Source organism: Oculina patagonica, chromosome 11, assembly GCF_052425735.1.
Source record: "Oculina patagonica isolate OP01 chromosome 11, crgOcupat, whole genome shotgun sequence".
NCBI classification, from domain to species: Eukaryota; Metazoa; Cnidaria; class Anthozoa; order Scleractinia; family Oculinidae; genus Oculina; species Oculina patagonica.
The window spans coordinates 19,975,586-19,999,636 of NC_135768.1; the positions used below are offsets into that span (position 1 = coordinate 19,975,586).

At 40.8% G+C, this 24,051-nt stretch overlaps 1 protein-coding gene across 1 annotated transcript in view; it reads right to left on the reverse strand.

Moving 5' to 3' along the window:
- LOC144629929 (uncharacterized) overlaps window positions 1-24,051 on the reverse strand; it is a 27,335-nt gene continuing 3,284 nt past the window's right edge. The window contains exons 4-25 of the mRNA XM_078488180.1: window positions 22,142-22,777; window positions 20,321-20,427; window positions 19,729-19,787; window positions 19,030-19,178; window positions 17,465-17,782; window positions 16,199-16,489; window positions 15,265-15,549; window positions 14,425-14,808; window positions 12,513-12,575; window positions 11,799-11,867; window positions 10,276-10,923; window positions 9,103-9,195; window positions 8,360-8,428; window positions 7,273-7,350; window positions 6,507-6,812; window positions 5,256-5,713; window positions 4,601-4,695; window positions 3,883-4,039; window positions 3,342-3,408; window positions 1,541-1,812; window positions 828-999; window positions 1-248 (exon numbers count right to left, since the gene is read on the reverse strand). Of these exons, the coding sequence (XP_078344306.1) occupies window positions 43-248; window positions 828-999; window positions 1,541-1,812; window positions 3,342-3,408; window positions 3,883-4,039; window positions 4,601-4,695; window positions 5,256-5,713; window positions 6,507-6,812; window positions 7,273-7,350; window positions 8,360-8,428; window positions 9,103-9,195; window positions 10,276-10,923; window positions 11,799-11,867; window positions 12,513-12,575; window positions 14,425-14,808; window positions 15,265-15,549; window positions 16,199-16,489; window positions 17,465-17,782; window positions 19,030-19,178; window positions 19,729-19,787; window positions 20,321-20,427; window positions 22,142-22,777 (4,982 nt within the window). The 3' untranslated portion in view covers window positions 1-42. The remainder of the gene's footprint in view (window positions 249-827; window positions 1,000-1,540; window positions 1,813-3,341; window positions 3,409-3,882; window positions 4,040-4,600; window positions 4,696-5,255; window positions 5,714-6,506; window positions 6,813-7,272; window positions 7,351-8,359; window positions 8,429-9,102; window positions 9,196-10,275; window positions 10,924-11,798; window positions 11,868-12,512; window positions 12,576-14,424; window positions 14,809-15,264; window positions 15,550-16,198; window positions 16,490-17,464; window positions 17,783-19,029; window positions 19,179-19,728; window positions 19,788-20,320; window positions 20,428-22,141; window positions 22,778-24,051) is intronic.

The window sequence follows — 24,051 nt, forward strand, 5'->3', positions numbered from 1 at the left end:
AAAAAGAACCCCGATCATACTTACTAAACACAAATTTCATTGTTAACTCCAAGCCATGTATTTTCTTTCCTTTCTTAATTTGTTCATCCGCTTGGCTCGTACGACAAACTGTCTTCTTTCTTCTTTGTGTTTGGCAGAAAACCGCTCGAAGATTTCCTTCGCATTTTTGTAAAATTCTGTTACAGTTTCCTCCATTTCTGATCGCTGTTTTTTGAGTGAGCAACCAATTTCTCTTTCTTGATGATGAACTACAACAAAATGTAAATTAGAGATGCTTAGATACAAAACAGTCTGTTACCAATGACTTAGTTCCACTGTGAAACCCGTTTCTGTAGCATGAAGCGACTTAAAGTATTCCCCCTTGCGCCTTGGATGGGATGCGGATGCTTGGGCAATAGGATATTGTCAGCGAGGCTGTCCAAGCATTGCAAGAGTAGGTTTCTGGCCTAAGAACACCACGCGCGTCCCTTGGACCCTGGGGTAGCGGGGGACGGAGGGAGGGAAGAAAGCAGGAGGGGGAAATACCATGTTAAAAGTGACGGGGATGATCGTCTCAATTTTTTGAAAGGTACCCTTTGATGTACCTGATTTAATTTTCGGGCGTGGCTCGGTTCATTTTCACCTCAAATAAAGAAGTAAGACGCTCACTTTTTTTTTTCTCCCCGTCGGGCGGGGCATTTTTTTTAGAAACATTGCAAGACGATGCCTTTAATACTTTCTCAACACAAGCGACAAGAGTAGAAGAGTAAATCAACAATACATAACTTAAATAATAACACTAAAGATCTGGCAAGATCTTGGCTGTGCAGATACACACAGGTTCTCACCACGTCGACGTTCTCGTAAAGTCCGTACGGCTCTTATTATCTCCCAGGTCAGACCGCACACTGTCAGGAAGGCCAACACTTTCAGACTCCACCAGAGAGCGGTAAGGAATAAAGCGTTTTCAGGATGAAACAGGTTCATTGCTTGTTCCACAGCGGCGCTTTTGGCAGAAGTCTAAAATGAAACCGTTTCAAAAAAACGTTGCATGTATAACATAACAAAAATAACTTTTATTTAATTAGTCACATGCTAAAGTATCATACACAGACATAAAAAGTAAAAACACTTTGTACAGCATAATAAACAGTACCATATGAAAGTACTGCTTAGATTGCCTTTATCTGAATGGTCACACACTAGGGTTTTATCTACAGACTTAAAAGTTAGAACCACCTTGTACAGCAGAAGAAATAGTACCACATGAAAGTACTACTCAGTAGCTTTCATTTGAATGGTCACACACTGGGGTTTAATCCATGGACTTAAAAGTTAAAACCACCTTGCGCAGCATAATAAACAGTACCACATAAAAGTACTGCTTAATAGATTTCAATTGAATCGTCACACACTATGGTTTCATCCACAGAGTTTAATGTTAAACAACCTTCTACAATATCAACATAACATCAGGATTACCACATGAAAGTATAATTCTACTTTTCACCGCTTTCAATACCGTACATATTTACGAAATAAAACCAAACGACACCTGTACCTTGATAACTGATGTCTTTGATGCAACATGCGCTGATATCTCCGCGGAATTCTCCTTCATGAAATCAGAGAAACATTTCTGGAGCTTTCTGGCGTCACCCGCTAGGACCACTCCATAAACCGAAGAATGATGCAGAGTTTTTAAAATTCTCAAATCACTTGAATTGAACAAATCGCCTCTACTTCCTGCCACTAAAGCGTCAACCAAGGCTCCTTCCACTTCACGACTTTGAAGCGCCTCGTACACCTCATCAAGATTTTTATATTCTTTTGCTGTAGAAAGTTAATAAAAATACGCGACTGTCTGTGAAACTAGCGAAAGTATTGAAGTAATCAAATAGCAAGTCAGTGATCAACCCGGTGGCTTTGGGTTTCTAAAGGAGTTTTTTGGGCTTACGCAGTGTCAAGTTAAAACAAGAGGAAACTTAAAATGAAACGCAAAATTTACAACATGAGGGAACTCAAAATGAAACGCACAAGTTAAAATATAAGGGAACTAAAAAAATGCATCAATAAACGCGAGGGAACTCAAAATGTAACGCAAATTTAAAACATGAGGGAACTCAAAATGAAACCCACAAAGGGAACTCAAAATGAAACGCGCAATTGTAATCACAAAACAAAACGCGCGCAAAAGTTAAAACATGAGGGAACTCAAAATAAAATGCACAAGTTCAAATATGAGGGAACTCAAAATGAAACACAGAAGTTCAAATATGAGGGAACTCAAAATGAAACGCGAAAGTTAAAACAGGAGGGAACTCACAATGAAACACAGAACTTAAAACAGGAGGGAACTCAAAATGAAACACAGAAGTTAAAACAGGAGAGAACTCAAAATGAAAGGCGAAAGTTAAAACAGGAGGGAACTCAAAATGAAACAAAGAAGTTAAAACAAGAGGGAACTCAAAATGAAACACGGAAGTTCAAATATGAGGGAACTCAAAATGAAACACAGAAGTTCGCATATGAGGGAACTTAAAATGAAACACAGAAGCTAAAACAAGAGGGAACTCAAAATGAAACACAGAAGTTAAAACAAGAGGGAACTCAAAATGAAACACAGAAGTTCAAATATGAGGGAACTCAAGTTAAAAAGGGGGGAAAAGTTAAAACATGAGGGAACTCAAAATAAAATGCACAAGTTCAAATATGAGGGAACTCAAAATGAAACACAGAAGTTCAAATATGAGGGAACTCAAAATAAAACACAGAAGTTTAAATATGAGGGAACTCAAAATGAAACGCGAAAGTTAAAACAGGAGGGAACTCACAATGAAACACAGAACTTAAAACAGGAGGGAACTCAAAATGAAACACAGAAGTTAAAACAGGAGAGAACTCAAAATGAAACGCGAAAGTTAAAACAGGAGGGAACTCAAAATGAAACAAAGAAGTTAAAACAAGAGGGAACTCAAAATGAAACACAGAAGTTCAAATATGAGGGAACTCAAAATGAAACACAGAAGTTCAAATATGAGGGAACTCAAAATGAAACACAGAAGCTAAAACAAGAGGGAACTCAAAATGAAACACAGAAGTTAAAACAAGAGGGAACTCAAAATGAAACACAGAAGTTCAAATATGAGGGAACTCAAAATGAAACGCGAAAGTTAAAACAAGAGGGAGCTCAAAATAAAACGCACAAGTTCAAATATGAGGGACTCAAAATGAAACGCGAAAGTTAAAACATGAGGGAACTCAAAATGAAACGCGAAAGTTAAAACATGAGGGAACTCAAAATGAAACTGGAAATTTGTGTATCGATCGACCGAGAATCGTTTATTGGGTTGATGAGTTACCTTGGTTCATCTTGGCATTTTTCCTCAATCCAAGCCGGAATTCAGACGAGTTATGTACAGCTGCAACCTGAAGAAAAAAGTCAGATTTAGTCACTTAAACGGGAATGTCACGGAGATTAAGTGCTACTTGAAAAGCCGATGAGAGTGTTGGTATTAAATGAAAATCCACTTATAGTGGCCTGGCCTTGCCAAAATGTACCGTGCTAGTCGTGAAAATTGTTAAAAAGTGGTGTGGCTACGGACAGCTAAGACGAAAGTGGACTAACGGACCGACGTTTTCAAGTTTGACAGTGTTACTAAGAAGAAAATCACAAAAAGCACATTGATTATAGTTTATTCACATCTTGGAGAATAAAATGAGTTTATGCCTTTCTTTTATTTCTATAGGTTATTCTGTTGATCAGTGAGTGTACCGCCACAGTTCTAGCATAGTTTTACACATAAAACTTAGAGAAATTCGCAAGACACTGTTTCTTAAAAGGTAAAAGATTACATTTTTTTTAAACTACACTAGTCATGATTAATAGGAAAGATCTGTTACCTTGGTTCCATACAGCTTAGTGTCGCCAAAAACAATGCCTGTTGTTAAGGATGACGTAAGGGAGCCTAGCAACACAGCAACAGTGACAAGGCCAGTCAGTGTTGCCGCCACAGAAAAGACGCGGCCCAGTGCTGATCTGGGAGTCCTGTCGCCATAACTGAAAGAAAACATAGGTCCATGTAGTACACAGATGCTCATTGATATATCATCAAACATGTTGCTGCCTCACAACAAACAAAAAGCCACTAATAGTGATTTTATTGTGTTTGACAACATTCAATAAATGGAGGGAAACGATTAGGAAGAAAGCATAGCTAACGATGGAGAAGATGGAAACGGATGGCAATATGAGGAAACTTGACATGTTTAAAACGTCAGGAGGCTTGCCGGTGCATACAATTTTAAGCTCGCCGTGTTCAACTAGAAAATAGGGACCTTCAGATCGGAGTACGAGAACGAGATTGAGTACGGGTTCAACTTTTCAAACCTTGTTCTTATGCTTTTGATTATCACATTTCACACCAATCTCGTACCGATAGTCTCCTAGTCTTCAAAAGAAAGGAGTGAGGGAGGGCTCTGGAAACGTAACTGTATTGAAATTCGAAAGTCATACTCGTACTTGTACACGATCTCGTAATCGTACTCCGATCTGAAGGTCCCTATTAACTCGAATGAAGCCTGGACAGCCTCTGACCCAGGCCTCCTGCACTGCACTCACCCAACAGTCGTCATGGTAACGAACGTCCACCAAATTCCTTCCAAGGTTCCTCTCATGAAGGACTTAGGAAATTCCTCGGGGTTTTTCGAAGAGTCCTGGAGAATAAAAACACGTATTGACGCAGTATTTAAATATGAAAGGGTTTTTAAATCATTAATCGTATCTATAACAAAATTCTCGATTTTGATTGGTTCTGCGCGGGCCTATTTGTCGCGTAATTGACGTGCGATCATGTGGCTGCCTAATTACTGGTATCCAGCAACTTCAAATTGGACACCTACGCCATTCACGAGTCAATCACGCGCATTTAAATGGATTCTTTATTATTCCCGCTGTTTACACAACCAATTGAATTTACCATTGACTTTTTTACACTGAAAAAATTCTTAAAGACTTCCTAACCTCAAATTTTGTTATTGATACGATTAATTAGTAATTGGATTTGTGTCGTACAATTCAGAGAGTAATCGAGCTCGCTCGATTACTCCCTGAATTGTACTCCACTCAGTCCAATTACTATTACTAATCAGTCAGATAATTAATCAATCACTCAACCAACCAATAAAACAATCAATTAGTTAATCAATAAGTCAATCAATCAATCAATCAATCACTTAGCCTACTAGTCCCGAAACTTGTTTGTTTTGCAACTTACCAAAAACCAAATAATTATCCCAGACAGAAAAACGATACAAAGGTTGATCAACATGACGGGCCAACACTGGAACACAGAAGAGAGCAATCGCATAGAGGATAAATTGCTATCTTCTTTAGGTACAATAAACACCACCGAGGGCGACTCGACAATAGCCAGGAAACCAAACTGTCCCATGAAATGTTGTTGTCCTTGATAGCCAGACAACGGGAAACTCAAGTCGCTCTCTTCCACAGAACTTCGCACTGCGTTGTGATCTCCTTTTTCGTTGGTACGTTTCTTGCCGTTTTCCATGACGTTGACAATGGTAGCGCCATGAGCCTGACACCGCTGACAGCAGAATGGCACCATGTTTTGGATGATGAATGGAAATATGGCCTCTGATGGGTCGTCGCGGATCATGTAGGGAGGATTGTGCCACCAGTTGGTACTGAATGAGCTGGGACATCTGCAGGTTTCTGATGATATAAAACGGAGTAGAATGTTATAGAGCGGTTCGCATTTGCTTTGGTTTAGCATTATCACGCCTAGTGATTGGTTAAAAAACTACGTCACTTTCTCAGCCAATCAGAAGTAAAACCAAAACCAATCGTGACTTGCTCTCACACGTTTCCTCGTGCTTCGTACAGGCTACACGTATTTGCTTCAAGTTTTAATTGGTTCACTGGATTGTTTGTGTCTTTTGTAATTGGCCAGAGTGATAACTTTAAAAAAACTAGCCAGGTTAAGTGTGTTTTCAAACGTTCCAAAACTGACGGATGAACACTTATCCAGGATTAATAGCTATTTTCGTTTTTCAATTCCCTTACAAAAAAGCGTTTTGTGAAGATTGGCATAAGGTAAAGTGAACAGGTACACAGCTAAAATCCAATTTTACGCTAATACGAAACTCGTGTGTGCTAATACGAAACACGTGTGTGTTAAGTCTGTATGAACTGATATTGATACCAATATTGTAATAAAAATTGATATATATACTTTTTTCACTGGGACGAATTACTTCAAAAAGTGGGACCACTTAAGCTGTAATATCACTAATGTATTGAATTCTCCCCTTTTATTGAATGATAGGTGAAAGTTTTCACAAACTTTTATATCCGTCGTGTTAAAGCCAAAACATGTATGACCCAAAGTTTGCCAAAGATGAGTGCGCCCGGAATAACAGCGGAGCCACCTTAATCGTACTTGCCCGAAAGAAGGTAGCGTTCTTATCTCTGCTTTACCAACTGGGGTCGAATCTATTCGACACACCTGCAAAGATGGGAGTGCTGGGAGGCCCATCTCCAACTTCGTTAAAGCCAAGTATTTCAATCCTGTATACAGTAAAGCTGCTTAATCCTGTCAGTAAAACTCTTTGCTCTGGAGCCCTGACTGTCACTACAAGTGCGACTGTGTCAATGTGTGTCTGTCCAGACACTAGTACAGGTGTATACGACACTTTATATCCAAGGATTATCCCATTGCGAGACGCTGTGGGTATTGCTTGCCATGTGACCAGTAGTGAGTAGGGACTTGTATGGTTGTTGGCGTTTACGTTAATGGGTGGTTCCTCGGGAGCTGTGGTAAAAAGCAGAAAAAAATTACTGTCTTCATTAAAATGAGGAAACTGAGTTGTTTGGCTTTGAAGGTACACAAAATAACAAATAAGTTAATAAATGAACGAACGAACGAACGAACGAACGAACGCGAGAAAACAAATAACTTGACAAACATACGAACAAACAAAATGCAAGTTACTACCGAAAAGTATGTTTCATGAACGTCTGTCATTTACTTCCCGGAGTGATTTACATATCGCAAGCTGTACTTGGACGCATTGTGTCAACTGCTTTTTTTTTCAGTTCAAAAAACTTAACTGGCCGTTTTTCTAAAGGGGGAGGAGAAATTTTAAAATCAATCAAAGTATTTACGACACCCCGCTACAAAACAAGTGCCACGTGCATCGCATCCAAGGACAAATATTAATCATCAGAGCTTGGCGCAGTAGAGTACAGTAAAAGGTTGTTATTTTCCTCACCTTCTTTTCTTACTAATGATGTGTTGGCGTGTGGAGTAGTCACTGTGTTGTTGGCAATATTAGTAGTATTTACTGCAGCTAAAATAGAAACACGAAAGAAGAAAGTGTATCGCAAGAGCTTAGCAATTGAATAAGTAAATGGGAAAATATACCTAAAAATAAGTATGATCTATATATGTGCTTTCTCACTCTTGAATAGGATTTTCAGAATGGCCGGGATAAATCTTTCCCAGTGAGAGAAAGGCAGGGTTCTACTTTCTCAATCACAGACAAAAACATGCAAGCGATATCGGTCAATGAATAGGACTGACGGCAAATCATATTAGATAGTTCTGTTATGTTTTTGATTAAAATTGTAATATTTTGGTTTTACTCACTTTGATTGATCGTTGTGTTTGAGCTCCCCACGGTAGAACCATTGATGGTGTTGTTGCCGTTAACCAAAGCTGAAGGTTTACGAAAACAAGGTTTACCTCTTCGGTTCCAATATCAAATGTTTTTGCTCCCTACTACTTTCCAAACATTTCTTGTCTGTTTGCTCAAAGCGGCGGGTCTAGGGTTGCCTCCCCCCCCCATGGGGTAGGAGGTACTTTCTTTAGTGGACTAGACGCGGGTATGCCCCTACCGAAAGAGGTGCCTTTATCAGCCTGGAGGTATATACCTGACTGAAGATCGTTGACCCATGCAAAGCATAAACTATGAACGATGCGACCCAATGTGTTACCTGGGAAAACGGAAAAATAATCGTCGTCTTTGACAGAATGGCATTATAATAAGACAGGTCGCTTAAATTAAGCTCTTAAGGCTCTCAAAGATAGAAAATATCTTGATAAGAAATAAAACGGAATATAACGAAGCCTACCAATCCTGTCTACCCAGACTACCACTGGGTCGTGTTGTTCATGGTTTACGCTTTTCAGTTGGTCTACGTTTCTTCAATTAGGTGTATAAAAGGGTAGGGATTTTACATGTTGGAAGGTAGCGAAAACCCCTTTCTTGGCATTTTCAAAAGGCCTTTCAAAATATCTTGAACAGACAAACCAAACGGTTGATTCAAGATTCATTGTATTATGTTGGTTTTACTCACTTTGATTGATCGTTGTGTTTGAGCTTCCCACGGTAGAACCATTGATGGTGTTGTTGCCGTTAACCAATGCTTTTAAAAGAAGTACAAAAGCACAGTTAAACCCATCGGTTCTAAGCTCAGAATATATATTCTCCCTACTGGCTGCCACACATTTCTTTTAGTGTTAGTTGTGAGAATTGAGTGGTGCATCAAGACAATATCCCCCAGATGGTGATTTCGTTTTCTTCTCGTCGGCTCTCTGTTTGCTTTCAGAGGCGGCTTTAGGGCTCGGAGGAGGTGGTGGTGCTCCTTATTGTGAACAATACGCGAAAGGGGTACCTTCCGAGCATGAGGTATATAAAGGGGTCGGGATTTTATGTGTATAGAAAAGTATAGAAAAGGGTGGGAAAACCGCCTTTTAAGCATTTAAAAGGGCCTCTCAAAATAGTAGTAGTATTTTAAAGGGTAATTCCAGTGGAAGGTCTTAAAAAAATAGAGGCAGTATTCTTTATGATTGCAGGTATGTGAAATGGTTACGAATCTTTATCAAATGTATATGATTATGGTTACCTTTTATGTCAAAAATTGTAACAGTTTGGTCCTTATAGCGGAGCCTTTCCATGTAAAAATTTTTTGATAGCCCCACCCCCACCTCGCGGGGGAAGGGAGGTGGGTTGCGTGGCTCCTCTTGCTCTCTTCATTAGTGAAAAGACAGCCTACAAACTTACCAGCTTACAAACGAACAACCCTGGCACTGTACTTACTTCCATTGATAGTCGTGTTTGAGCTTCCACTGATAGTTGAATTTGAATTCCCAGTATCTGTGCCGTTAGCTGAAGTGGTCTCGTTGTCTTTAGCTAAAAATGACGAGAAATAAAATGTAAAACGTAAACAAACAAACAAACAAACAGCGAGAAAGAAACAGTGGTTACTGAATATGAAAAATTTAACCTTTTCGGACAAGCACGTGTTCCAAGCGAAGGGATTCGTTGCGCAACGTACATTCTCAAGTATCAGGTTATGGTAGATTCGTGTTTCATTTCGCGTTAGTTTGACTTTGAACGAACATTTTTGTTTTCGTACTGTACGGTTTCCTTTTCGTTCCACCCACCCTCCCACCTTGGATGATTTTGATTGTTGACACGAGGGCGGCAGAGAGGTTTATTAGGCATATCTGTAGCCCGGGGGGGGGGGGGAACTCCCATATGTGGCCTATATAGGTATGTGCCGCCCGATAGGGTATGGTTTTTGAGGTTCTCGGTCCTTAAATAGGGTATCATTTTTGCTCCTTTTGGCAATGTGTTCCCGGTGTGATCCTTAGATAGGGTACCTAAATTCTATTAGCTAAAATAAACGCCCAGCTAAACGAAAAAAGGATATCTTAAAACTGAATTTTCTGTTCAGGTATTAGAAAAGCTATTTTATTAAGATTTGTGTCTTGCCGTGCGCGGTTAGCCGTTATTTGGGTCGTCACGGAACGCTTCTCCTCCCCTTGAATAGGGTGTCATTTTTCGGTTTTGGGCATTAAAAAGGGTACTAGTATCTATTTTCGCTTTCTTTATCCTTAAATAGGGTCAGGGTTTAAGAACCTTGGCGGCACACCCCTATCCGAAATTTATGGGAGTACCCCCCCGGGGATCTGTAGTTGTTTTTTTATATGAAGTTCGTATTCAAATTTCTCTCTGTGCCACAAACGAATAGGCCATTTCACAGTTACCCTTTGCCTCTGTTTCAGAACGAGTCTACATGCGAAACCATTCAAATGAAAATGAGTTTGATTTGCATGAAAATGGACCTGCAGATGAAACTCATTTTCATTTGAATGGCTTCGCACGTAGACTCGTTTTGAAACAGAGGCAAAGGGTAACTCGAAAATGGCCTATTGTGTTTTTTTAGCGTTGGGGGTTTAGTTTGTGAATTAGGTTTAAAATGGTTACCTTGACCAGCATACGCGTTTTCTACCGCATGTATTTGCTCCTCGGTCAAAGCGACGTTATAAATCTGCATAGCGGCAATCCGTCCCTGAAAGTACCGGCCATCTCCTGACTTAACACCCATTCTGACGTCATCTTGAGTAGCGAGAGTCACGCCAGCTCCAATATTCTGCTGCGTGACTTGTTGTCCATTCAGCCATAAACTTGCAATACCAGTATTATGGTCATAGGACGCACCAATATAATGCCACTGGTTTAGCGTAAGAGGCTGACTGGTAGTCAAAGGTGGAGTAAATTGGTAATTTCTGTCGTTAAAACGGGCAAACAGCTTTCCTGGTGCCACTATCCACATATGAACACCCCAGTTAGAACCACTTGTTACATAATTGAAGATAGGTCCGCCTGTGTTCTCAGGGAATATCCAACATAACATTGTGATGGAGTGATGCGCGTCTAAACCTCCATTGTTTTGGAACTCAATGTAACTGTTGGATTGTCCTGCAAATTGGTACGAGCCACCGGGCTTTCCATCGGGACCAGCTGCTAGGTTAATACCAACAGGGGTGCCCTGAGGTAGTCGATTGTCCTTTTCCCGTGTTTCGTACTTGCTATTCAAAGGATAGAAGGCGATGGGATCTGGAACACTGACGGCTACAAGAATGAACGGAAAACAAACCAACGATTATGCAAAATTATACGAGCGCAATTAAACCCGGTTGTTTTGAGCACTATATTTATAAAGAGATTACCGTAAATGGTTTGAAACCAGGAGTATCAGTAGTTAGTATAGTGTGATCGTCCTGGTGAGAGAAGTTCTGAGTAGAACTGAGATTACCATTTATGAAAATGAAAGTTAAAGATATCTTTTGCTGAAATTGTCAGTCAAATCGTCTCGATCATGATAACTGAGCCACAAGAATATATCCGATAAAACGCACCAAGAAGTCCCTGAGGGGACTCCCATATTAAAGCGACGGGGTGGTTGACGTCTCGCTTAGGGGTGTAAATTAAGGAGTCTAGTCTCACTTAGGGCATTCAGGACAGAACGCCACTAGTTTAAGGTCTCGATAAGGGTTGCACGTGAAGAAATAAAGAAGCATCGTCATACTGTTATGAAGGTCTAGACCGATCAGGCTGAGAAAATGGTCCCTTTTACAGGTCAAAGAATGGGAGGCACGGTGGCCTAATGGTTAGTGAGCCGGACTCAGGGTCGAGCAGTCCGAGTTCGAGCTCCGGCCGGAGTCACTGTGTTGTATTCTGATCTTGGGCAAGTCACTCTACTATCAAAGTCTCTCTCTTCACCCAGGTGTATAAATGGGTACCGGCGACATAATGCTGGGGGTACCCTGCGATGGACTAGCATCCCATTCATGGGGGAGTAGAAATATTCCTAGCCGCTTAATGCTACGGGAACCGGGATGAGCTCCGGCAGTGTGGGCCGCATTGCTCGTGGCTTCCCTTTACGGGTGAAAGAGAAGTTTAGCCACGCCAAGATTGATTCCCCTAAACTATTAAGATCTACTTACTGGTGTTAATAGTTGTGTTTGAGTTTCCAACATCTGTACCGTTTGAGGAAGCGGTGCTGTTCGTTGAAGCTAAAATTAACAAAACGGATGTTATATAAACGCCACAAATTGACACTACAGCGTTGTTAACAGTCCTAGCTATAGTGATTCTCTCATCTGTTTTTCAAGAAAACCCCTCTGGGTTTTACCGTGTCATAGCGTCGTATCGTAGTTCATTAAAGCCGTAAATAAAATCCCTGTCATCGGGGAAGTAATACGATATCACTTTCGGAGAAATGATTTCAATCCCTTTCCTTAATTGTCTCGCCAAACATCAATCAAAGTCTTCTGAAGGTTTCCCATACCTTCCGAAGATTATCGAAGATCACTCGAGTTTTATAAAGATTGCCAAACCATAACCGAAGGCATTCGAAAAATTCCAAAGGTTACAGAGGAACACCCAAAAAATATAGGCGACATTTTGAAGATTGCTGTAGCTTTACCAAAGATTTCCGAAGTTAACCGAGTGTCGCCAAAATAATTTTTTTTATGTTTTTACCAAGTCTCATCTACCTTTACATCCCACACGACCACTCAATCCACTCGATCCGGAGTCTAGCGTATCACCCGTCATTTTACTTGTCAAGCAACTGCATCCTGAGTCTCATAAGATAACATAAAAAGTCTCAATTCGAATTATCAAAGTACGTGTAAAGCTATATACGTTTTACTTACTGCCATTAATAGTTGAATTTGAGTTGCCAATGTCTGTATCGTTCAGAGAAGTGGTGCTGTTGTCTAAAAACGATAACAAAAACTAAAATGTTTAAAACTGTGGTGATTCTTTCCCGGTTTTCACAGTGCTATACGGCTTCACTTAAAAAATATGTCTTTCTCCTTTCAAACCACCCTAGTTTCCGTAGCGCCCCCCCCCCCCGGGGGGGCACTCCAATATATGAGCTATATAGGTATGTGCCGCTGTGAAGGGTATGGTTTTCAAGCAGTTTACATGGTTTAGTCTGGGATAGGGTATAGAAATTACAAGGTTTTGGTCTAGCAAAGGGTAGCATTTGCCGGAAACTGATCTGTGTTATGACGAATTTCGTCCACAATAGGAATAGAAACTCAGAAGAGAAAGGGGCTTTCCTAAACATAAATAATATCATCGCGGCATCGTTGTTGACAGATGGTTTTCCATTAAACACTTATAGTGATACAGTTCTAAAAATACAAGTCCCCCCCGAGCGGAGCGCATAGTGAATAAATCCATGTTTTAGAAAGCGAAACACCTCGTATATATAAAACGAACATTATGATACCCCTGTTCGTTAAATCCGCTTAACCCGAATAATACATACAACATCGGATATAGGGAATCAAATTTTGCAAATCGAGCAGGATTCGTTTACCCATAGTTTATTGAGGGAAATGGTTATGTAGCCAGGAAAACTTCAGAGGAGCAAACAAATCTGCAAAGTTGGAAAGACCACGACGATGCCTATCTGACTATGAAAGAATTACGTAAAGAAACGTTTTTTATGGTTAGTTGCTAAGATAGGAAGTAAACGCTTATTGTGCTTTGTGCATCGTCAAGATCAAAAATGCCAACAAAAACATAGAGAAAATAAATTTGCAAAGCTTCATAACCATTCCTCCCTATAAACTATGTTAACCGGGGTTTTTCTATATACGACATGTTATTTTATTGCTTTCAGGACACGCCACATTCAGCAGCATTCTCGGCCAAATACCACGAACTCAGGCAGTTTCCGTAACGAGTTACGTTCGAGAATAGTACATAATAGGGAATTTGCAGCTACCGATCATATGGTACAAAATGACACCTTGTTGACCTTGTTGAGCTAGCAACGCACTGGGACAGAGCCAGACAGAGCTCAGACAGAGCGTCTTCAACCAATCATGCTTAACTTTCTTTTGTTTTTAATTTCTCACAACGCAGTTTGCCCTCCAGCATGGGGATTTTGTACCATGTAACCGTTAGCTGTGAAGGGCTAATCGTGCCACTGAGCTACCTTATTACATGAAATTTTCGCGACACGTTAATTTCGCGATGTTTAGGTGCGCATATTTCGCGACACTTAAATTTCGCGATTTTTCGAAATTTTGTATTTTGAATCACTTTAATTTCGCGTTTTTGAGTAAGACACAATTTACATTCTCATGACAATATTATTTAACATGCCCCTTATTAAATAAAACGACTTCATCAAAGGAACAATGACGTCGAAATTAACAAAAACGCAAGGGCGGGACTAAACCTCGGCAATAGCAACAACAGAGCAGTTCAATTCTCACAATGTCTACAAGTAGGTCATACTTGTGCGTGCATGGGTTATTGCTCTGGAGTCAATTGTGACGACAACATCAATGCACATTGAAAATTCCTTCCTTCAGTGGTACTGAACTTGTTCTTCCTTGACTATTGACATAATGTGAGTCACTTAATTTTCGCGTCATGTTATGTTCGCGACACTTATTGTTCGCGTCACTTTAATTTCGCGATTTTTTTGGAATCGCGAAATTCGCAAAATTAACGTGTCGCGAAAATTTCGTGTAATAAGGTAGTATCTTTATGCGTTTAGGCATAACAGTTCCCCATTAGCTTAACAGTTCCTCTTTAACTTACCAGGAAGCGTGGTGTTACTAGATCCTGAAGTGCTGTTAGTCACATTGCTCCCGTGACCAATCAAACTGTCGTTCCCAGTACCAGACGCGTTTAATGATGAAAAGAAGTAAGCCAATGAAACGTTCGGTCCGAGGCCTCTCTCGTTATACCCACTGACAGTGAAAAAGTATTCAGTGTTATTATTTGGTAAATAGAGTTCAATCCACGCGTTCTCGGTCCTGTTTGTTAGAAAAGTCAAGTTTCCTGCTTCCTTGTAGTGGACAACGTAGCCAAGAAGAGTAGGAGCGTTGATGTGACTGCTAGGGACCGGATGCCAGCTAAGTTTAATGTGACTTGATGAGTTTGATCTGGACACCGTTAGTTGAGTTGGTGCTGCGCTGGGAACTATAAAAGGAACATGAGATGAAAATCTGGACACTGCATGACCAAGGTAAAGTTTTTCTTTGTAAACTCTACCTTTGCATTCAAGGGTAAACAAAGTGATGATGATGACAATGATTATGATGATGCATGAAGTTAATAAAAGCACAATTAGAAGAAAAGCAAAACACCCGATTAACTCCTCATCTTCAACAACAATACAATAAGATCAACAAAAGCGGTAGTCAGTTATATTTCATTTTGTGAGGACGTAATTTACAGACGCATTATATGACAAAATGATCTGTAAAATAACCTAGAAGACGAATAATACGTCTTCCAAGATAAATCAAGCCAATAACAACAATAACAGCTACAGCAACAAAAATAAAGAGAATAACTAGAATAACTACAATAGTAACCCCCTCCCCCCCCCCCCCCCGCCAGCTTAAAAAAAATATAAAACATGGGTATATTTACCATCCATATCAGTTGATATTTTCACGAGTGGACTGGTCGGTCCTTCTCCCTTGCTATTAACCCCACATACGGTAAACTCGTACTCCGTATATTTGCTCAGCGACTCAATGTCCGTGTAAAGCCCAGGCGTGGTGATCGGGCTTAAGACATTACCCAAACCAAGCTCTGTTATAGTCACTTTGTAATGCTCAACTCTCGGTTCATGTGGAATTTGAAGCCATGTCAAATGTATGCTAGTTGCGCTTGTGTTAAATCCTGAAACATTTTGCGGAGGGTCCTTTAAAGCTGAAAATTAAACACGGTAAATGATATTATTAAAGGAGAGTGAAAAAAGTTACTAATATATTACATGTTTTATATTTTATATGTCTAAAAATCTATCTAGTCCTAGTACCTTGTTTACAGAAAATGTTTCCAAAAACTGAATTTCGTAATTCTGTTAGTTCTGATTATTGGTAGTACATCATTAAAATTATCTCTTTTACATTCTTTATTCTCGTCGACCTTCTCTTTTATTATCGAAAAGTTAAACTGCATGTGAAGCAAAATTTTTATTTACATTTTTTTAAAAATCTACCGTTCGAAATGCATGATTCCAAAATTTGAAATACCCAGTGTAAAAGTTGACGATTTTACGAAAACACGTCGATTTTACCACCAAAATTTCATCTCGTGACGAAGTGTGGACGATCCTCGTTATTTTCGGACTAAACAACCTTTGACGGTCGCTACTTTCGGGGAGGCCTAACTCTCAGTTAGCAAAAACGTTTACCACGTCTAGGCTGACCCACGCTTACAAAATTAAACAAATTGCTACATCAACGCCCGCTTCCGGCTCTCCCCAACGAGTGACATTCACGTGGGAGAAGCGCGTAACAGGCCAAAAAGTCAGCGGTAGGCCACAGTACGGCACGCGCATAAAGCGTCTTCTTACCTTCCTCTTCAGTCCTGACAGTAAATATTGAGCTATTCGGTCCACTGCCAATGTTATTCATGGCGCTGACTGTGATATTATACTCGGTGTACTCTTCCAGATCTGTTAACCAAACTCTTGGTTCCCCAGTCCACGTCACGTAAACAGAATCATTGCCTTTCCACCAGAGTACAGTGTAACCCAGAAGCTGCGCTGCGTTGATAAATTCAGTGGGGATTGGACTCCATGACACTTCAATGCTAGTGGAAGTCTTGTTTAGTGTGGTGAGATGCTCGGGCGGGGCGCTTGGCACTAAAAATTGTAAAAAAAATCCATTCCGAATCGATTCCAAATCGGATCAGATCGATTCCGTATCGATCCGGATCGATGCCGAATCGATTCGGATTGATGCCGAATCCATCCGGAACGATTCACAATCGATTTAAATCAAACCGGGTCGATTTTGAATCGATCCGATTCGAATTGGAATCGATCCAGATGGATTATACCGAATCGATCCAGATCCATTCAAATATCGAGTGTGAATCGCTCCGGATCGATTCGGCATCGATTCGGATCAATGCGGTATCGATCCGGATCTAAACGATATCGATCCGGTTCGATTTTAGATTGATCTGGATCGATTGTGAATCGCTCCGAATTGGAATCGATCCGGATGGATTATACCGAATCGATCCAGATCCATTCAAATATCGAGTGTGAATCGCTCCGGATCGATTCGGCATCGATTCGGATCAATGCGGTATCGATCCGGATCTAAACGATATCGATCCGGTTCGATTTTAGATTGATCTGGATCGATTGTGAATCGCTCCGAATTGGAATCGATCCGGATGGATTATACCGAATCGATCCAGATCCATTCAAATATCGAGTGTGAATCGCTCCGAATCGATTCGGCATCGATTCGGATCGATGCGGTATCGATCCGGATCTATACGAAATCGATCCGGTTCGATTTTAGATCGATCTGGATCGATTGTGAATCGCTCCGGTTCGATTTGGGATCGATTCGAATAGATGCAGAATCGATCCGGAGCGATTCACAATCGAACCGGAGCGATTCACAATCGATCCAGATCGATCAACCGGATCGGTGCCGAATCGACCCGGGTCAATTCAAATCGATCCGGATAATCGATTTACAATCGAATCGGATCGATTCACAATCGATCCGGACCGACTCCAAGTCGAACCGGACCGATTCCAAATCGATCACTCCTTTATAGAAATGTGCAAGTTACAGCTGTCTATGACGTTGCTTACCACTTTCTCCACTTAAAACCGTCAATGCAGAACTTGGAAACCCTGGACCGTACAAAGTAACCACCAAAACTTGCACCGTGTAGTAAGTGTATCCCTTGAGGTTTATTAACAGAGCTTCATGTCTTTCCGTCTCTTGAGGTGGGACAAACAATTCTTGAAATGGTTCGCCTTCCTCACGGTACAGCACTGTGAATCCTTGGAATACACCCTTCAAACTTCCTACGTAAGAAGCATTTAGACTTTCCCAGGAAACCAGGAGGCACAACGAATTCCCACTACATGAAGTGACGGTTACGTTAGACGGAGCCTCCGTTGGTACTGTATTAAATCAGAAAATGAAACAATTGTATGGTCATCGTAATAAATATTGACCCAAATACATTCAGACGTAACAAATTCACTAAGCTTTCTGCTCAAATTTGAGCAAAGGTTACAGTAAAAGAATCTTAATACGTGGTTTAACGAGTCTCCTTGCTTACTTCAGGGTAGAGTGGCGTGCCTGAACTCACTTAACAAACTTATTAGGTCACAACAGAAACCCATAAGGGTTTCTGGTCACAATTAAAACCTTTTACTAAGACATTCACAGTTGTGCTGCGTAAATTTATATTTTGCTCAAAAAATCTCGCAATTAAGTAGATCAGTTTTATCTTTATTTCGGCCTCAGAACTATCCTCAGCTGAATATGTTGACACCGTTCATTTCTAAATAGAAACTTGAAAAATTCGCCGTTATCATTACGTTATGATTCACGTTTTAAACAGAACGTAAACTGATTAAACTGTGGTCACTTACGTTGTTGTTTTGCCGAGGATGGTAAAGAAATGTACAAAGATTTATAACACAAGGACAAGCGTTTTTTACCCCAAATTCTGAATTATTAATAAAGAATGGTTGGTACAGAATGCTAGGAATAATTCAGATTGCCTGCATTAAAAAACACCCATGTAGTTGAGATAATATGTGAGGTCCTGGCACGATTAAAGATTGCGTAACAAAAATAGCGGCCGACGAAGAGGCTGCCATTGCAGCCATTATCGCAGCAACTTTTCTACTTGATAAAGGGGAGGAAGAAAGTATGGAGACTGTAATGGGTTTGCCGAATGTTCTGGCAGTGCTATTCACAAAGGTGAGGAGACACATCCATCGAATCACGGGCTATGCCGACCGCCATCTTGGATTTCATTCGCCACATTTTGTTCATTTTGCCCCTGAGAGCAGAATGGATGGATCGGCGTTCTGTCTAGTCCGGAATAGGAATGCGGAATAGATAAACGCGCGCATTTTACATTCTGGCCATTCTCATTCTGCGCCCTTATGTTTTTACGGCGACAGTGTATTAGCACGCCAATTGAAAGTGAACCTCCCTCCCTTCCTAAACCTAAAATTTTGAATGTTTTTTACTTTTTCGCAATGCATGAAAAAATTTGTTGAGAAATTCTATTTTTAAAAAAAAATTGTGTAATTTGTTAATGTACCACAAAAAAGTCAAACTGTATAAACACCACACACACTGGTCAACAAAACAAAAAAAGATCAGTCTGTGGCAAATGATATCGCCCTACCGTGCGATGATGTGAAATCTGTTACATTGAATTCATCGGCAAATATCATGGAGGATTCATTTCTAAAAAATGCTTCATTAAGTTTAAGGATTTGTTCCAGTCCCATGGAGTAGAATGACATGTTGACATTCACTATGACACTTCCGGGTCTGTAATAGAAATAACCCACTGTCAGTATCAAAATTCTCCCTAATTGTTGGCCTACATTTCTAAACAAGTGGTTCATGCTTTAGCGTGCACTATCGAGTTATGGTGCACGCGGGACGTCTGGACAGCACGAGAGAAGCGTAAGAGTTGCTCGAGGCGAAAGCCGAGAGCAACTCTAGCGTCTTGAGTGCTCTCCAAAGTAGTTTGTTCATCCGGGTCTCGACCGTTTTACTCCAAAACTCCACCTTGTTTAGAAATCTTGATCTGCTACTGACGAGGATACGTAGCCGTTTTTGATGTTGACAAATAAGAAGTAGTATGGCAGAGTTGTTAGGGGGGCGGCAGTTTTCAAATCTTGACATCTCTAGTCCAGGCCCTGTATTTATGCAATCGCTTAAAAGACTACTTTCACCCGTGCTTCTTTGCCACGGTTTTTAGTTTGTTTGACCTGGATTATGACCTTTGTTCGGCTCGGTCGAAAAACTTGCCAACTGAAAAGGAACTGGATCAATATTCTCCAAAATAAGGGCGCGACAAGATAACAATAATTACCGAGCCGAGAAAACACTCGAGAAAGCGTATTCCTGGTCACCATCAAAGATTCCGTCGAGCTGAGTTAAAAAAAAAGGAATATGCAACAAAATCAGTTGACAAAAACGAAAAGTGATAACATGAAACAGATTTTGGTTTTGAATAAAACAATGACTGCTCATCATAATAGCGGCTGCTTAAATATGGCAACAATGACAAGCTTGAGACCTTCTAGGAGTATTTTAATAAAGTTGAAGTGATAAACGTTAAGGTAAGAATAAGATAAGGGAAAATATACATCGTTTAGCTTTGAATAAGGATATTTTTTTGTATTTTTTTTTGGGGGGGGGGGAGAAGGTAGGTCTTAAAAAGAGTATCAATTTTTGATTTTCTATCCTTAAATTGAACTAGGACTTAATAACCTTTGGGACACACATCTATCCTAAAGTTACAGTGATCCACCCCCCCCCCCCCCTCTCCTCTCCCTGGAGTGTTCGTATTACAGCTGGTAGAGAACATGAATATTTTCTGTCTCTTTAGGACCAAGTACGCTATTTGAGATAGGGATTCGGCATCCGTAAGGAGAGTTTTCATGCATCGCGTAACATCTTACTTGTTCCTCGATGTTCTTCTCTTCTCTATCCTTCTCATTTAAGAAGTCATCCCAGTCCTTTGCTGGAAAAGTGAACTCTACATCGATCCACAAGAATGCTGGCTTACCTTGAAAAGCAGAGAGTTTCTAATCAGTGCAAGTAGATTGTAACTCTCAAAAGAAGCAAAAGGTAGGTGTCGTTTTCAAGTACCATGGGGAGTTGTTCCCTTACTGTAGGTCACAAATGTAGTGTTTATTTGTGACCAGGCCATGCCTCAGTGTTACCTTATGGGAGGAAATCCCTAACGGTAGGCTAATCATTTTCGTAAATTTAATTTAATGTCTGGGTACAAACAAAGTTGTTGCTGTTGTTGTTACAAATGAAGTGTTTGTGTGTAACCAGGACCATGACTCAGTGTCCCCTTATGGGAGGTGTTCTCTTACTGGAGGTAACAAATTTAGTGTTTGTGTGTGACCAGGACCATGACTCAGTGTCCTCTTATGGGAGGTGTTCCCTTACTGTAGGTTACAAATGTAGTGTTTGTGTGTGACCAGGACCATGACTCAGTGTTCCCTTATGGGAGGTGTTCCCTTACTGTAGGTTATAAATGAAGTGTTTGTGTGTGACCAGGACCATGACTCAGTGTTCCCTTATGGGAGGTGTTCCCTTACTGGAGGTTACAAATGTAGTGTTTGTGTGTGACCAGGACCATGACTCAGTGTTCCCTTATGGGAGGTGTTCCCTTACTGTAGGTTACAAATGTAGTGTTTGTGTGTGACCAGGACCATGACTCAGTGTTCCCTTATGGGAGGTGTTCTCTTACTGTAGGTTACAAATGTAGAGTTTGTATGTGACCAGGACCATGACCCAGTGTTCCCTTATGGGAGGTGTTCCCTTACTGTAGGTTACAAATGTAGAGTTTGTATGTGACCAGGACCATGACCCAGTGTTCCCTTATGGGAGGTGTTCCCTTACTGTAGGTTACAAATGTAGTGTTTGTGTGTGACCAGGACCATGACTCAGTGTTCCCTTATGGGAGGTGTTCCCTTACTGTAGGTTATAAATGAAGTGTTTGTGTGTGACCAGGACCATGACTCAGTGTTCCCTTATGGGAGGTGTTCCCTTACTGTAGGTTATAAATGAAGTGTTTGTGTGTGACCAGGACCATGACTTAGTGTTCCCTTATGGGAGGTGTTCCCTTACTGTAGGTTACAAATGTAGTGTTTGTGTGTGACCAGGACCATGACTCAGTGTTCCCTTATAGGAGGAGTTCCCTTACTGTAGGTTACAAATGTAGTGTTTGTGTGTGACCAGGACCATGACTCAGTGTTCCCTTATGGGAGGTGTTTCCTTACTGTAGGTTATAAATGAAGTGTTTGTGTGTGACCAGGACCATGACTCAGTGTTCCCTTATGGGAGGTGTTCCCTTACTGTAGGTTATAAATGAAGTGTTTGTGTGTGACCAGGACCATGACTCAGTGTTCCCTTATGGGAGGTGTTCCCTTACTGTAGGTTACAAATGTAGTGTTTGTGTGTGACCAGGACCATGACTCGATGTTCCCTTATGAGGAGGTGTTCCCTTACTGGAGGTTAGTGTCTGTGTGTGACTCAGCTTCCCTAATGGAAATGTTACTTGATTAGGACTGGCGGTTGTAAAAAAGGCATTTGTGTGTCACCTGGATGATACCTCAGTTCCCTTATGGGAGCTAAGCACTTGCTTTTTGTTCCTTTATGGGACCTGAAACCTTACTGGAAGTTATAAATGTAGTATTTCTACGACTCACTGAACGTTACTAAAAGAGGCTAGTGCGTTCTACTGCGAATTTAATAATTCTTCTTACCTATATTATATTCAAATGCACTTAAGATTGTATCATCTCTGAGCTGTGTATGCCAAATCATCAATTCATCAAATGCAGCTACAGCTGTACCACTGGACAGCGGTTGTTCCACATCCGCCCATGTTCCATGCACGCATGTGTTAGTCTGCGTTTCCTTTTCACCATTGCGGTAACCATTTAACATATGGTTACGAAATATGAACGTAATATGCGTCCACGCTCCATCGCTAACATCAAATTCTATCATACACTTCTTGTGCAAGCTGATCATTCGAATCATAACTTTATCTTCGAGTTCCATTACCAAAAAGCCTAGTTTTTCTTCGTGAGGTTGGCCAAATCCTAGAATTTTCAAAGGATTTACAGGCCTTGTTTTCCATAATTTAAGCCAAAACGACACTGTAAGACCGTCAGGACAGGCATCAATGTATCTATCTAGGCTTATGATGCATGAGTGGTTAACAATTCCAAAGTGCATTTCTCCTCCGGATAAATTTGCGGCTTGTTGCGTGACATTGGTTAGAGACTTCATAAGTTGAGTGTGACTAGTTGCGTTACTTGTGCGATTGGCAGTCTGGGTGACATTATCCAGGGACCAGTACCATTCCACGGACTGAAAGAGTTGCTCCATAGGATCTGCGTGTTGGAATACAGGAGAATGAATATCATCCAGATCAGTGGCAATAACAATGATTACTACAGTGAAGAAAGGAATAAACGTGAAGACGCAATATGAAAGAGACATAAATTCCCCTACAATTTTCCTTCTTTGTTTTGCACTCGGATGCCAAAGCTTTGCAAAATAGTAAGTTGTAAAATTCAGATTCATTGTGAACACACGAAGCTTACAATTTACAAATTTTCTTGTCTGCCATACGAAGGATATGAAAGAGAATTCAATTAGCTTTGAACCACCCCTCTCGCTGGAGTGGGGTTTTTATGTAAAATGGCAGGGTTTCCCGTCATAGCGGAGCTCCCAGCGGCCCGATGGGCTGCAGAGCAGAGCCCCATACCCATAGTAAATTAACAGACCCATGCTTTTGGTTTCTCAAGGTCATCATGGCTAGCGGCATGGTTCGGGGGCGCGTGCGCCTAGCGACGACGTCGCCCCAACATGGCGGCCATACTCCGGAAATAGGTTTAAGGTTATGGTTAACGTCAGCTTACATCTTTGATATTGGACATCCATGTCATGGTCAATTGACAACTGTCAAAACAAGGTATCCGCTGACCAGTATCACATGACCATATCGCGGGCTCACATATAGAACTCATCGAGGTCAAATTTTTTTTTTGAAGTTTACCACTGATCAAGTAATGGTTTGCATTGGATCGCGGGCTCAAGTGCTCTATTTTTTTGGTTTAACAGTCAGTAAATTCGGATTTACAAAAAAGGCGAAGTAAATAACCGGGGAGCTCCGCTTTTAGGCTTGGCTAAATCTATTTAATAGTTTTTCTTGTAGATAAATGTTCTGGATTGATACCCATTTTTGAAGTGCCTACCGTCAAAGTTATCAACTTGGAACCTATCAGGTTCCTATACAGTATACGATATGGTACGAAGTACGTCTTTCGCTTTAGAAATGGTACCCCTTATGGGTGAAAAAGAAAATTGAGCCAAGCCCACGAAAACAGATTCTGGTACCTTTATAGGGGTGTTTCTTAAAAAGGTTCGAAGAACACCCGCATTATTTGTTCATGGGAACTTATGAGGTCTCTTCATGAGTAATTGTTAAGAAATATTGCTCCCAATTCATTCGTCTTAGCCAAGTCCTAGTATTTAGGGTGCGAATATCAAGCCACTTCTCCTCAAAGATTTCAAAATAAAGGCTTTAAAACCTAGCCTCCTATGCAGACGCTCTTTGGGCTCGTTACGTGGGAGGAACGCGTCACGAGTAAGGATGGGCCGA